At 52.1% G+C, this 14029-nt stretch overlaps 5 protein-coding genes across 5 annotated transcripts; 4 read left to right on the top strand and 1 right to left on the bottom strand.

The window, feature by feature from the left end:
* Positions 1-151: 151 nt before the first annotated feature.
* NCS57_00894600 (HET domain-containing protein) lies at positions 152-1933 on the top strand (the record flags this gene model as incomplete). Its single annotated transcript, XM_053058743.1, has 1 exon — positions 152-1933. The coding sequence occupies one exon, from the start codon at positions 152-154 to the stop codon at positions 1931-1933; it is 1782 nt and encodes a 593-aa protein (XP_052912574.1).
* A 654-nt stretch (positions 1934-2587) lies between these two features.
* Positions 2588-3724, top strand: NCS57_00894500 (ADH-zinc-N domain-containing protein; the record flags this gene model as incomplete). Its single annotated transcript, XM_053058742.1, has 1 exon — positions 2588-3724. The coding sequence occupies one exon, from the start codon at positions 2588-2590 to the stop codon at positions 3722-3724; it is 1137 nt and encodes a 378-aa protein (XP_052912573.1).
* Positions 3725-4984: 1260 nt separating this feature from the next.
* NCS57_00894400 (uncharacterized protein) lies at positions 4985-8135 on the top strand (the record flags this gene model as incomplete). Its single annotated transcript, XM_053058741.1, has 6 exons — positions 4985-5406; positions 5456-5669; positions 5731-6121; positions 6174-6325; positions 6379-6444; positions 6498-8135. 6 exons carry the CDS (start codon positions 4985-4987, stop codon positions 8133-8135), a joined length of 2883 nt encoding a protein of 960 aa, XP_052912572.1.
* Positions 8136-8543: 408 nt separating this feature from the next.
* Positions 8544-10859, bottom strand: NCS57_00894300 (uncharacterized protein; the record flags this gene model as incomplete). Its single annotated transcript, XM_053058740.1, has 6 exons — positions 8544-9366; positions 9416-9546; positions 9604-9636; positions 9689-10059; positions 10122-10285; positions 10333-10859. 6 exons carry the CDS (start codon positions 10857-10859, stop codon positions 8544-8546), a joined length of 2049 nt encoding a protein of 682 aa, XP_052912571.1.
* A 580-nt stretch (positions 10860-11439) lies between these two features.
* NCS57_00894200 (Zn(2)-C6 fungal-type domain-containing protein) lies at positions 11440-13482 on the top strand (the record flags this gene model as incomplete). Its single annotated transcript, XM_053058739.1, has 6 exons — positions 11440-11497; positions 11620-11632; positions 11687-11696; positions 11747-11922; positions 11971-12460; positions 12688-13482. The coding sequence occupies 6 exons, from the start codon at positions 11440-11442 to the stop codon at positions 13480-13482; spliced, it is 1542 nt and encodes a 513-aa protein (XP_052912570.1).
* Positions 13483-14029: the final 547 nt, after the last annotated feature.

The following is a 14029-nucleotide window of genomic DNA, read 5'->3' as shown; positions in this document are numbered from 1 at the left end:
GAAGAACATCTCAAGGCGACCACATATGGTTTGCCAAGGCGTTTTCTTAACCGGCAGCTGCCACATAAAATATCAGCCATTTGCCCACAGCTGCAAACAACCTCTTCTTCCATAATCATTCCATCACTGAATCCACGGGAAATCCTCCAAAATGAGTTCAGAATCCATCTACACGCCACTGAGTGACCCCGACACTATCAGAGTACTCGAGATCGGTCTGCTTCACCCGGGTAGCCATCAGCTAAGCGGGCGCCTCACCACCGAAAGCTTGCATGATCAGCCTGATTATGTCGCCTTGTCTTATGTCTGGGGAGTTCCATCGCCTACGGACCCTTTGATTGACATCGATGGTCATCCGTTCCAAGTCAGAGAATCACTCTTTCAAGCCATAAAAGTCTTGGTATCCGATACCAAGATCAGGGTCTGGGTCGACCAGATCTCCATCAACCAGATCGACAACACAGAGAAGGAACACCAAATACAGCTCATGTCCAAGATATACAGCCAGGCTCGGCTTGTAGTAGGCTGGCTTGGGGCTGAGGCCGACAATAGCAGCCTTGCCATGAAATCTTTTCGTGCCTTGGCTAGAAAAGTAGCAGTCAAGAACCTCGGGTGGAACGAATTCAGCGCCCTTCGTCTCCTCTTTAGGATGGCAAATCCAAGAGCGAGGCTGGGGCAGGCATGCATTTCACTCGTTCAGCGGCCGTGGTTTCATCGGCTATGGATCGTTCAAGAGGTGGCTTTAGCCAAGCATCTGGAGCTCCGCTGCGGCACATCATTGATTTCTACGAAAGACTTCTTCATGGTCATCCAGATATTGTCTTGTGCCGTTGGTGAACCTCTTTTGGCTTCCATTAGACATGCTTATGAGCCAGTCTACAAGCTAGGACAGCTTCGAGCTCAGGTTTCCTCTAAGCTCTGCGAGTCCTTTCCCCATGTACTTCAAAGATTTTGCACGTGGGATTGTGGGATGCCCCAGGACCGCTTGAACGGTCTGCTTGGGGTTGCCTTCCATCATGATCCGGCCGCAGCATGGTTCAAACCCACTTACTCCATGTCTGCGCCTGACCTGTTCACCCAGTTTGCGATGGAGCACATTCAAACTACCAGAGGCTTAGAGATCTTACACTTCGCCGGCTGTGAAGATTCTATAATCTCCTCGAAATTGGTGAAAAGCAAGCTGAAGCTCGTTTCTACGACGATCCCAGTGGATGATGTTGCTTCCTGGGTTCCAGACTGGCGACTAAGAGGACGGCCGTTGCCCTTGCTGACCAACTCACAAAACGAAATCTGTGTCAACTTCTCGGCCACAGCTTCTGCTCCCGACTTTCTCTTGGATAGTGTCTCTCGGACCCTGAATGTCCGCGCCATCGAGGTTGGCAGGGTCAAGGCCACAAGCCCACCATACCACCCGTCTCTCGGCGATTCCCCAGGCGTGGTGGACAATTTGATCCTGGATTGGCTGGAAATAGCAGAGTCTTACATCGACAGCGCCGTTGCTAGGCGCATGTTTCCTCAGACTTTGACCATGGACCTGAAAGTAGGCTTACCAAGGCGTATCCAGGAGCATTTCGACCCTATCGTCGCTCTGGCTGATTTTGAGAGACACAATAAGGGAGATTATGGAATAATTCCTGGAAATGAGGACGAGAACTGGAAGGAGACGATAGATGGGGTAACTGAGTTCAGGTACACCGCTGAGGAGCTCTGCCGCCACCGTCTCTTGTTCATTACCGAGGGCGGGAGGCTGGGTCTGGGAGGACCGCAGGTTGAGGAGGGAGACACAATCTATCTGATTCACGGGCTCAAGACACCATTCGTAGTAAATTCTAGCTCACAGGGGCATCTTCTGCGAGGAGAGTGCTATCTACATGGGTTGATGGATGGGAAAGTCCAGAGGTCGGACCAGGACACTACATTGCACCTGCGTTGAGTTGGTGGATAATATCACGTTTTACGGGGATATGAATCATGCGATTCACTTCTGAGTCTATGCATTGTGTACCGTTACTCTATTTACTTTGTATTCTATCACTAAAAAATAGGATTGAGTCAGTTGTCTTTCATCGACGCCAAGGCAAGGGGCCAATTCTCCGCACATGTCCGCAACTCCGCAACTCTTCTCTTTTGAAACTCCGCACAGATTCAACGTTAAATCAAGGGCCAGGCTCTATAACAAACCATGGCGATACACCGGAGTCTTGTTGCAGCCCGCAACCCGAGCCGGCTCCATGCGGCTTACGAACCATGGCCCCAGAGGTGCAACAATAGTCTATTGCGTCGGGATAGCTATAGGTCAGCTTGAATTTGTCAGATCGGAATCTAATTGATACCGTATGGTGCGTGCAGCTATCCATGGCATCCTGCACGGCTGGGCCTGGATGCCAAACTCCGCAGCCTAATCGTTCCGCGTCCGTCACTAGCTGATCTCTTTCGATGGCATTTGATGTTGGGTCTAAACCTAAATATCTGGGTCTTTTCTTTACCAGATATAAGTATTGTTCATAGATAGTAGTCAAGCCGTTCAAGCAGCTCATCATTCCCTCGCTTCTACTTGCACAAGCAGCATTATTCTTCCCTGCCCACCATGGCCCTAGAAATCCCATCTGAGCACCGCGTCCTCGTCCTAGCCGAGGCCGGAAAGCCGCTGAGCCTGGAAGTGCGGCCCACACCCAAGGCCGGCCCTGGGAGCGTACTCGTTCGCGTCCTCGCCGTGTCACTCAGAGCCAACTCCCCACGAATCTACCAAGACCCCCAGAGTGGCCATCCACTACCCCTCCCCTTTATCCCTGGATTCATGGCCATCGCCCGTGTTGCCGAGACTGGACCTGATGCTGCACGTCTGCAGCCAGGGGATCTCGTCCTCTTTGACCCCTACATCCTCGGCCGTGACGACCCAAACGCAAAGTACATTAGCGGACTTATGGAAGGTTTCAACGAAGGAAGCAGAAAGCTTGCACGTGGAGAGTGGCGAGACTCGACACTCGCCGAGTACGCCAAGCTGCCTTTGGAAAACTGTCATCCTCTGGATGAGGAGAGGCTCTTGGGTGATGTCATGGATGGCGGGCTTGGGTACACTCTAGACGATCTCATGCATTTGTTCAGCATGCTTATCCCGTTCGGCGGCCTTGCTGATGTCGATGTCAAGGCCGGGGATACGGCTATTATTGCACCAGCGACGGGACGATATGGCAGCGCCGCGGTGCATGTCGCGTTGGCTATGGGCGCTAAAGTCATTGCCATTGGTCGTAATGCTACTGTTCTCTCACAGCTGAGCAGTATCAATCCCACACGGTTGAAGACCGTCCAGATCACTGGCGATATCGACAAGGACACCAAGGCACTGAGTGAGGCGGCTGGCCCCGGCGGTGCGGATGTATTCTGGGACATGTCACCGCCCGGAGCTGGAAAGTCAACGCACTTTACCAGCAGCTTGAACGTCTTGAAAGAGGGTGCTCGTGTCAGTCTGCTGGGAAGCGTCGCATCGGGCGTCAGCTTCGATTACATGCAGATCATGCTCAAGGCGCTGACTATGAAGGGGACTTGGATGTGCACAAGAGAGCAGACAAGGAGGCTCATCAGTATGGTTGAGACGGGTGTTTTGCCGCTGGGATCTCGAGCTAGCATGGGACCTGTGAAGAAATTTGGATTGGAAGAGTGGAAGGAAGCATTGGATGTGGCTGCTAAGAGGATCGAGCCCGGAGAGGTTGTCATTGTCCCATAGATTGATACCTGGGTCAGGGTGATCATGGAGGTTTTCTCAATACGATCGAAGACTTGTTGCAATGTACCATTGAGACTCGCCGCAACCGGAAGGCAGCTACTCTTTCGGGATTGTCAGCTCCTCGCCTTTATTCCTAACCGTTGAGCAAGTCCATTCTCCTAGGGTACGATATTCCATCTTTCCCATACTCTCTATTTACTTTGGAAACCCGAGGATAGCCATCTCAGAGCCCTAGCTTAACACTGAGCGATAATTAACCACTCGAAATGGAGCCTGCCTTGTTGCGCTAGTAGTCGTAGGACTCCCTGAAATCTTTAAGTCCTGCGTCAATAGTTTTAGCTTTATCTAGCTAGGCCGAAGCTTTAGCGAAGACTTTGGCATCTATATCGCCAAGCTTGAGGCCGCTGACTTATAGCCATCTCGCTAGGGCGAGGCTATGGGCTTTCTTTGTGAGTCCTTTGCTCCTGATGCTTTATTCCAGAAGGGACCATGGGATGGAAATGATGTTAGAAAGGCTAAGAAATAGATAGGCCTTATCTATGACCTATTTGAAGAGGCTAAAAGAACTTCTAAGAGGTTCAAGGCCAAGCATAAAGACGATGAGCTCAGGCTCATAGAAGTACCTGACTAAATAATAGAGCTGGAGAATGCGACAAAAATAGTAAAAAAAAAAAAACTATTATTTCCCCCCGCAGCCTTACCCGACGTCGGCAAAAGGAGATAAGCTCCGCGCGGAAAACTCAATGGGTATTATATATAAGAAAAGACTTTAATAAACTCATCAAAGACATCTCAGAGTTTATTAAGAAGCTAGTAATACTCTTCCCGGCTATATAACTAGTATAAGAAGCCTTATGCCATAAGGAGGCAAGGCAGATTAAGCCAAAAGTTATCCCTATGCTTATTAAAGTTCTCGATAGGAAAGATAGGCTAGGTCAGCCTACTAACCCGCAGAGATAGCAGTAAGGAGAGAATGGGACCTTTTTTTAATTTCTTAGAGATATAATAGTTATGATCTCCTATTTATAAAACAACTTGCTTATTTCGACTAAGTCGGGATATCTATACCCGGAGATGTCTAACCGGGCGAGTAAGGTTAGAAGGATAGCAAGGCGCTGATTCGTCCGGATAGAATCAGGAAGCTTCGGTGTAATGCGAGGATGAATTGTGTATTTAACCCGACTTTCTCTCTTGATGTTCTGATAGTCCGCCTATCTTGATCAACACTTTTTTATGACTTCTTGCTATTTTCTCATGACAATGTCTGACTTGTCGATCGTCGACTTCGCGCCAGGAAATGGCCGCATGGACCTGCGGAACCTCCCCATCGTCATGGATCCAGCAGAGCACCAAAGCATCCACTTAGCTGTCAAAAACCTTGCCAGCGACTTGGAGAGGGTTACTGGAAGCCTCCCTGCGATCTGGACCGATCCCTCTGAATATCAGTCTGTTGAAGGCGCAATCGTTGTAGGTAGCTTAGAGCGATCCAAGCTCATACGGGATCTGGACGACGATGGTACTACCCGCAGGGCCTTGATTTATGGTAAATGGGAGACATTTCACACCACTCTTCAAGACTCTCCTTGGTCTTTCGCAAGACGCATCCTGGTCATTGCGGGGAGTGATAATCGTGGTACTATCTTTGGCGTCTATACATTGTCTGAGCAGCTGGGTGTCTCTCCGTACGTTGACTCGATCTGATGTTGGATCTCAAGGCTGACCGGATAACAGTTGGCATTGGTGGGCCGATGTCCCCGTGAAACGCCGCGAGTGCGTCTACGCCCTACCTGTCAGTACCTGCCAGGGAGAGCCGAGCATCCAGTATCGTGGCCTGTTCATCAACGATGAGGCTCCTGCGCTTACGGACTGGGTTCATGTCAAGTGCGGATCGTGTTATAACGCCGTCTTTTATGAAAAGTTCTTTGAACTTCTTCTTCGGTTGAAGGTGAGCAGATGATCCCTATGCCTGCTTTTGTATTCATTCACTGACGCGGCATGACATTTAGGCAAATTTCTTCTGGCCAGCCATGTGGTCTGGGTACCCTGAGCCTGGGAGCAGCTTCTTCACGGATGATGCCAAGAACCAGGAGACTGCGGATGCGTATGGCATAGTGGTGTCCACCTCGCATCACGAGCCGATGCAGAGGTCCACAACCGAATGGCGCCGAAATGGCAAGGGGCCATGGGCCTGGAACCAAAACAAGGAGGCCATCACCGACTTCTTTGAGACTGGAGCAAAGCGGGCCCAGGGTCACGAGTCCATTTTCACGCTCGGCATGCGAGGAGAAGGAGATGGCACGATCGAAGCGGACGATCCCAAGGCCACACTCAAGGACGTCATCGAGACTCAGCGACGAATCTTGAAGGATGTGTATGGGAAACCCGATGCCGTCAATCGTAAGTTCTGAGCTTATACAGGCTTTGTGAGCACCTTGCTAAGACGCACCAGAGGTGATGGCTCTGTACAAGGAAGTCCTCGAGTATTATGAGGATGGACTGGAGATCCCCGACGACGTGACGATTCTCTTCGCTGATGACAACTTTGGGAATATTCGCCGGTTGCCCACAGCAGAGGAGCGAGCACGTTCAGGTGGATTTGGGGTAAGAATGACTGGCTTGCTGCTCTAGAGCCTGGTTATTGACGGTCGATATAGCTATACTACCATTTGGAGTACGTTGGCCATCCGCGAAGCTACAAGTGGATTAACACGAACTCTTGTGTAAGTCGAAAAAGGGCTGATTGTTCAAGTCTCGAATCTGACATGCACCAAAGGGCAAAGTACAACAGCAGCTCCGAACAGCGTATGACGGCGGGATAACCAAGATTTGGATCGTCAACGTTGGAGACATCAAACCGATCGAGATGCCCGCGACATTTGCGATGCAACTTGCCTGGGACATCAACAGCGTGGGACCCAACACTCTCGACTCCTTCTTCCGGTCTTACTCTGCACGCGAGTTTGGACATGAACATGCCGACACGATCGCGGGGATTCTTTCCAAGCATGATCGTCTCATGGCGCTTCGTCGGCATGAACACATCGAGCCTGAGACCTTCTCGGTCCTCAATTATCACGAGGCTGAAACCATCTTGACGAGGTTCAAGGATCTCGAGCGTCAAGCAAACGATCTCTTCGATGTCATTCAGTCTCCATACAAAGCAGCCTTCTTCCAGCTCGTGTTGCATCCTGTCAAGGCGTCACGGATCTATACGGATTTGCGAGTGGCTCAAGCCAAGAACCGGCTCTTCGGCTCTCAGAGACGCAACTCGACCAACCTCTTGGCAAATCGTGCACTCGAACTGTTCGACGAAGACTGGTCCCTCGCTGAAACGTACCACAACAACCCATGGAGTGGCACGAAGTGGGATCATATCATGAAACAGACGCACTACGGGTATACGCCCGACAGCTGGCGCGCGCCGTCTCGCGACCTGCTCACGGGCTTGAGTTTCATCCAGCGACGACAGGATTCGACCCGCATCGTGGGTCAGATGGGTGTCGCCGTGGAGGGGCACGCTGGCATTCGACCAGGCCTGATCAACGAGGAGAACGATCGGACGAACCCGTCACGTGGTGATTTGGCCGCAGGACTGACTCTTCCTCCCCTTAGCCCCTATGGTGTTCAGGAACGGTACTTTGACATCTTCACCAGAGGCAAGCCTGTCGTCGAATGGACCGCCGGCGTGGATCAGGATTGGGTGTTGGTCGAACCGGCAAAAGGAAGACTTGAGCCGGGAGAGGACGATCAACGAGTGACGGTGGCAGTGAACTGGACAAGAGTTCCCCAAGAGTTCAACTCGGTCCTACAGATTGTGGTGCAATCTCGTGGAGGGGAACTCGAGCATGTTCACCTGCCTGTCATGAACCAAGCTGTGCCACCCGAGTTCCACGGATTTGTTGAATCCGAAGGGTGCATCTCCTTGGAGCCTGCGTCGGTCGAGTTGACTCCACCTCAGCAAGGGGAATATCAGATATACCCTTTTCTTGGCCGCGCGCTTGCAGGAGCCATTGGCCTATCGACAGCCCCCAGAGCCGGAGTCTCTTGGCTGGAGTATCCGGTTTATCTCTTCTCGACAGTCCCTTCAGCTAAGGTGACACTGCATTTCACAATGATGCTGGAGCTGAGGCCCTGGCAGAGAGCCAGCTACGATTTGTCGCTCGGCGGTTCTATTTTGAGTTCGGTGCCTTTGATGGAGACCAAGGTTGAAGGTGACTTACCCGAAGGATGGTCTACGGCGGTACAGGATGGGGTCTGGACTCAAAGCCATGTTTTCAGCCTTTCCAGGAGCGGACACCACGTCCTAAGATACCGCCCTCTGGCCGAAGGGGTTCTTCTAGAAAAGATTGTGGTAGATCTCGGGGGCGTTCGTGCGAGCTACTTGGGGCCCCCGATGAGCAGCCGGGTGTAAGTTGCGCTGATAACAGGGTGCTTTCTGAAGAAAGAATCATTAGCCCAACTTTCCTTGAAGGATAAGTCTATAGAACAATCAGAAACTAGAATGACGCCTCAACTAATGGTGATTTCATTCATCTCATTCTTTCTATCTACCACATCTGTATAACAGAGGCGCTGCACAGCATACTGCGAAGAAGGTCTACTTCTTCTACTGCGATGGCGGTATCATTAAGCGTAGCCTATCAAGGTCTCGCCTTAGCGAGCCGAGAACGAACATGTCTTTCTCTGCTAAAAGCTTCGCGCAGCCGAAAAGCAAGTGTCTCGCACGGAAACCCAGGGAAATTTTACTAAACAGTGATCGACATGACAATCTTTATCCTCTGCAATTGCTACTTAATGGGCCAGCCAATACCCAATCCTGTTATCCACTGGTGTCTGCCATTTCCGACTGGAGCCAGCTTGGCACAGGTGGAAGCTCCTCCCAGCCAGCCATCGAGTCTTGTCTATCCAGGCCCGGCGTTGGAGGTTTGGCGTAAATGGCTGTTACGTACCAGACCGTCTCACCCTCGGCGATGGTGTCTTGTAGTGTAGGTATGGTAGTCCTGCTTTCCACGAGATTGGAGTTTGGGTCGGCGTTGACCAACATGGCTCTGCGTCTTGTTCCAGGCTCTAAGGCACGGATTCCTGCAGCCCCCTTTGACGCAGCAAAGGCGCCCTCTACTCCGCCGGACCAGCCGGCGGGGGATTCGGTGTCGTAGTTCCCGATGATTTTCGGCGAGGTTCCCTCGAGGGTTTTCGCGTCATACAGACCAAGATAACGTCCGTCAACAGAGTTCACGTTACGGACGGCAAAAGACCCATCTGCAGTAGCCACCCTTCGACCTGCCTGGATGCGATGAACCCGCAAGTGCCAGTTGGGGGTGCTATGCTCGGGCGGAACCAAAGTAGTCTGCACAACGACATCCGAGAATGGTCTCCAGGTAGAGACTAGTACAGCCTTTCCATGACGGTATTGGATGGCTGCCTGTTCACAGAGTCTTCTCGTCTTCCACGTCTCACCTCCATCGTCTGAGAATCCCAGCTGGGAGGCTAGAGCGTATTGCTCTAGAGAGAAGAGACCTGGGGGAACCGAGTAGGCAAAGTGGCTACTGTACGCAAAGCCACCATACTTGGCGTGCGTCGCCTTCATAGGATATCCGCATGCCTGTCCAGACGACAGAAGCATGCAGTGGCCGCCAAGATTGCTGGAACAATGGTAAGGACTTGTGAAGACATCAGAAGATGGGGGGTCACCTCAAGATGTGTCCGGGGTACTCCACAGGCTTAATAGAGGGGAAGAATCCGGTTGTGGATTGCTCCGGTGATGTCCAGAACGGATGCTGCTCCGGTACAGCCAAGCACAGAAAGGCCAGACAGGCCCAATACTTCTCACGTCAGTAAGCAACAGAGATTAAAAGTCGGAGTATGTTCAAGACACATACCGGGCTTCCAGGGCTGTTGTAGTTCTCAGCCATCTGCCACGCGTCAGACTCCAACCAGACAGCGAGGCATAAAGTCATCACTCACATACATGTTTGGATACGAGTATCCAATCGAAAGCGTGCCGCTCGAAGTCCACATGTCTGTCTGCGTCTGCCACCAGCGCAAGTTCCGCAGCACCATTCCCTTCACCATGCCCCAAGTGAGAGGTTCAGGCAGCTCAACATCAGAATAGGCCAGCGCTGCCCAGAAGGAGACAACAGCGAACCGATATATCATGCTGCGGCCGAATGGAATCGCCCTTCCCTCGTCGTCAAAGTAGTGTACCAGATCAAGAGCTGCGGCTCGAGCTCGCTCTTTGAACTCGGCCGCCATGGCGGGGTCGTCTGTCGCCGCGAGCTTGGAGTAGATGAGCTGGAGGAACTGAATGGCAAAACTGGACGAGTAATAGTCCATTTCTGACCAAGTTAGTCGATGAAACTGGGTGGTGGGCATCGGACCGGAACGGAGGTGAACGTACGATGAATACCTTCTGGCCCGTCGTTGGACCAACCAGCCCCGCGATAAAAGGTGTTGAGATGCTTGATATCCTTTGTCAATCTGTCCTGGGAGTACTGCCCTCCTACCTTTTTCAGCCCCAGATTGGCAAATACGCGGAACCACAGCCAGTTGGTGTTTGGCATGCTAGGGCGTGTAAGTGACCTGGAAAGATGGGGATGCTATCGACCTACTTTTTCTCGTTGATCGAGTTCCCCAGCCATGCCTCGATGTTTCTTCTCTCTCCTTCGGAGAACTTGTCCCATATTCCTGGAGTGACAGCAAGGGTAAAACCTAGTAACCGCCGGTTAGCCTGAATCTTTGCTTTCAGCAGTGGCCATGATCTACCTAGAGGACACATCTCCACCATCCTCTGGTCGTTGTCCTGCGGTCGACCCCAGTACTCTGAATTTTCAGGATCGGTCCCAGCTTTGATGCCTTGAATCCACAGGTCGGTCGCCTCATACTCGCCCCGTCCGGCAAGCAGCGAGGCCAGCCCCCAGAGAGGTCGACAGAGACCCTCGACCTCGGCGGCCGCATTGTCAAATCGTACGGCGGTTGCGCCTGGACAGCGCACACGGGCCTTGAGCGGCGAGAAGAATGGGTGGAGAGGGTCGAGCAAGGTTTTGAGGAGGTCTTGGACTGACTTGCGGTCCTGGATATTGACCTTTGCAAAAGGATGAAGGTCTCCGTAACCGAGACAGAGGCTTGAAGACGACATGTTGTCTAGACGGGCGAAAGACCAACGTCGTCCCTTGATCAAAGGAGCAGGGCATTTGGTGTGACCATGATGGCCAAATAAGTCATCTACCGGTCGTTCTAGTAACCCCCAATGCGAAACTACTACACCATGGATTTCCGTGGCTGCATCATTGCATGTTAGCTCGGCTCATGAGAGGCGAACTATGCCGCATTCTGTGTAGCCAGATCACGGGTTAAGTATGAGTGGTGATTGAACCGAGCCCGAAAGAGCTGTGGCGTTTGGGGGTTCCCCAAGTTGGTTGCTCATCTCCCCACGCTCGGAGCGCGGGTCAAGTGTTGATGATGATTTACCCGGGCCCGAGTGACCATGCCTTTCCTTGTACGGCCGTGATCATGCCCTTGCTAGCAGGATGTCATCTTGTCACAAGGTTGGTTAACTTTCTTGCTCGTATCCCTGAAGATGAAGCTGGTGACTGTGGCGCTCGCTGATTGGCATCGCGGGTATAATAATGCATGGTGCGATGGTAAGGCGAGCTGCAGATGCCATGGCTGGCAGGGTTCGTCATCAGTCCTTCTCTATTTTGCTTGCTTGATCCACCATGTTACTCTACGCGCGGACTGCGCCGCCAAAGGCTCGAAATACAAGATCAAGAGCAGGTTTGTAACGCATTCTAATCATCCCACATACCCATTTGCGCGTCAAGGATCTACACTTGAATCCCCAATCTCCAAGCATTCAACTATTGTTCTTGTGACTAATATCTGATTGAACCATGTAGGATGCCGATTCTGGTAAGTAGCCACCACTGAGCCCCTCAGGATGAGCTTGCTAAACAAGCTGAGCAGTAAAGAAATGGTATGGGATGCTACCATCAATATTGAGCCCATTATCTAACCTGATCAAAGAGGAAAAAATGCGACGAGTGCAGGCCCCAATGTTCCCGCTGCAAGGAGTACGGAAAGGATTGTATCTACGATCCTGTCAGGCCTCGTAGGCGCTACCAGACACCAGCTACCGGCTCAGGCGTCAGCCCACCGCTCCTGGGAAATGGATCATCCAAAGACGTGTGGGGCATCGACATGTAAGTCGCTTCTCTTCTCTTCGGCTTGGCTGGCTGACCACACCCCAGGACCTCGGAGTTGTTTCCGGGCATCTGTCAGATGGTGTCGAGCACGGCGGTGAATTCGCCGATCCTTGATGCTCCTGACCCACCGGCATTCTCTGAATGGAACAAGGAGCCAATCTCATTTGTCTCCCAGACTTGTCCGGAGCCTTGCCTCGGTTTTCCTCCGTTTTGCGAGTTCTCAACTGTAGCTGAGGAGCGGCTGCTCCTCGCCCACTTCAGCTGCGTTCTGTCTGAACTCATGACGTTGAGTCCCGGGGACACCAATCCGTTCCAGGAGCTAATCCTGCCCCTTTGTCTTGATAACATGGCGTTGCTGAATGCCGTTTGCGCCTTGTCCACTGGCCACCTGGAGTATCAGGGCATTCACAGCGCCCGAGCATCATCACACTTTCATGCGGTGGCGGTGCAGCATCTGGTACAAATGCTCGCCGACTTGAATGTGGCAAGAGACGAAGTTCTCCCAGTCATCATGATGCTTACCTACTACGAAGCAGTATGTCATGAACACGCCCGACAATGATCCAGCCGAGGTTGACACGGATGTTACATACAGTTGATGCCGCATGGGCAAGTTACTAGCGCTATTAAGCATCTGCAAGGAGCGCTGCAGCTCTTGTCCCGAGCCCAGGACCACGTCGAAACATCGAGCCGTTTTTTCGAAACAGCAAGTACTAAGCTAAGCTGCTTATCTTGGAGATGATTGTTCTTACAGCGCTACAGATGTTCAACTACTTCGACGTCATCTCGGCTCTGTCGCTTGCGACCGCCCCCTTATCGCCCCTGCCACGAAGGGGAATGCTAGTAGATCCATGTTTCATAGACGAGTCGCGCTTGAATAGTGTGGACGCGCTTCTGGGCAAGGCAAGCTCTCTCTGGCCTACACTCCATCGGCTTGCGCAGCTCCTTGATTTGAAGAAGGAGTTTCAAGCTGCCAAAGAGCGGAAGGAGAATGCCAAAGCTGCTGTTTTGCGTGAGGAACTTCGAATCTGTACCGACGCCATCCAATACTCGCTTCAAAATTGGGAACCTCGCTCAGAAGCCAACCAAGACGGTGCATCTGAAGTACTGGGTGACCAATCAGCCACCCATAGCGCCCTCTCCTACCGCCACAGCTCGCTCGTCTATCTGTTCCGGACGATACATAACTATCCACGCTCTCATTACCAAGTTCAGAGCCACGTCAGGGCCTCACTTGAGCACTGCAATGATGCCGTAAGTGCTGCCGGCCCGATGGGGGCTCTGCTCTGGCCTCTATTTGTTGCAGCTTGCGAGGCCATTAGCGTGGCCGACCGAACCCTGGCGGAGAAAGCGTTCCTGGCTGTCAGTAAGCGGCAGGGCATGGCGAATGTTGACAGGGCCTGGGCCCTCACGCAACAGATTTGGGAGGCAAGCAGCGGGGAGGTGGCCAGTAGAGGCATGCTCGCAAGCCATCACAGGTCTAGGGGAGACGGACAATGCATCCGAGAGGTGGCAATGGCCTCTAAAGATAGTGGATTTGGCCTTATATTAGGGTAGCTGCTCTGTAATTCATGATGACGGCGTGCTTAATGGAGTTTGAATAGTTTGCTTCTTGCTTGAAGCGGTTTGAATCTCGCCTGATAATACTACACCTGTTAAGGAGCATGAAAAAGGAAACAAATGATGGCACCAATTCATCCGTACCTAAGACGGGAGATTTCGTTAACTGATGGGAACTGTTTGTCTTCTTCCCAGCCAGTCGCAAAAGCCTCTCAACTCTGCCAGTCCTTCCCGTCCAGTTGCATGTGCCTATCGCGGCCCCCCAGTACAGGCTATCTAGACAACCCTCACGTCATTGGTTTCGAGAAACCGGATGACAGTCTTGTAAAATGGACAGCGCTCGCTTATGATTCGCACGTTTAGCATGCCGAGGTGGTGAGGGTACCAGCCTCTCGGGGTGCTAACAGCCGAGCCTCCACAGCTTTGCATCCAACCGGTCCAGCGATCATCCTCCGTACCCTGTTAGCTGTGTGACTCGCCCCATGAGCTATCCCTTGTTAAGGTGATTCATATCTCAGCTGAACGACTGTGCTTCCGTTCCGCC

The sequence above is a fragment of the Fusarium keratoplasticum genome, chromosome 6 (assembly GCF_025433545.1).
Source record: "Fusarium keratoplasticum isolate Fu6.1 chromosome 6, whole genome shotgun sequence".
In the NCBI taxonomy this organism is placed as follows: Eukaryota; Fungi; Ascomycota; class Sordariomycetes; order Hypocreales; family Nectriaceae; genus Fusarium; species Fusarium keratoplasticum.
Note: the sequence above shows the minus strand (reverse complement) of the source record. Positions and strands in the feature narration are given on the sequence as shown.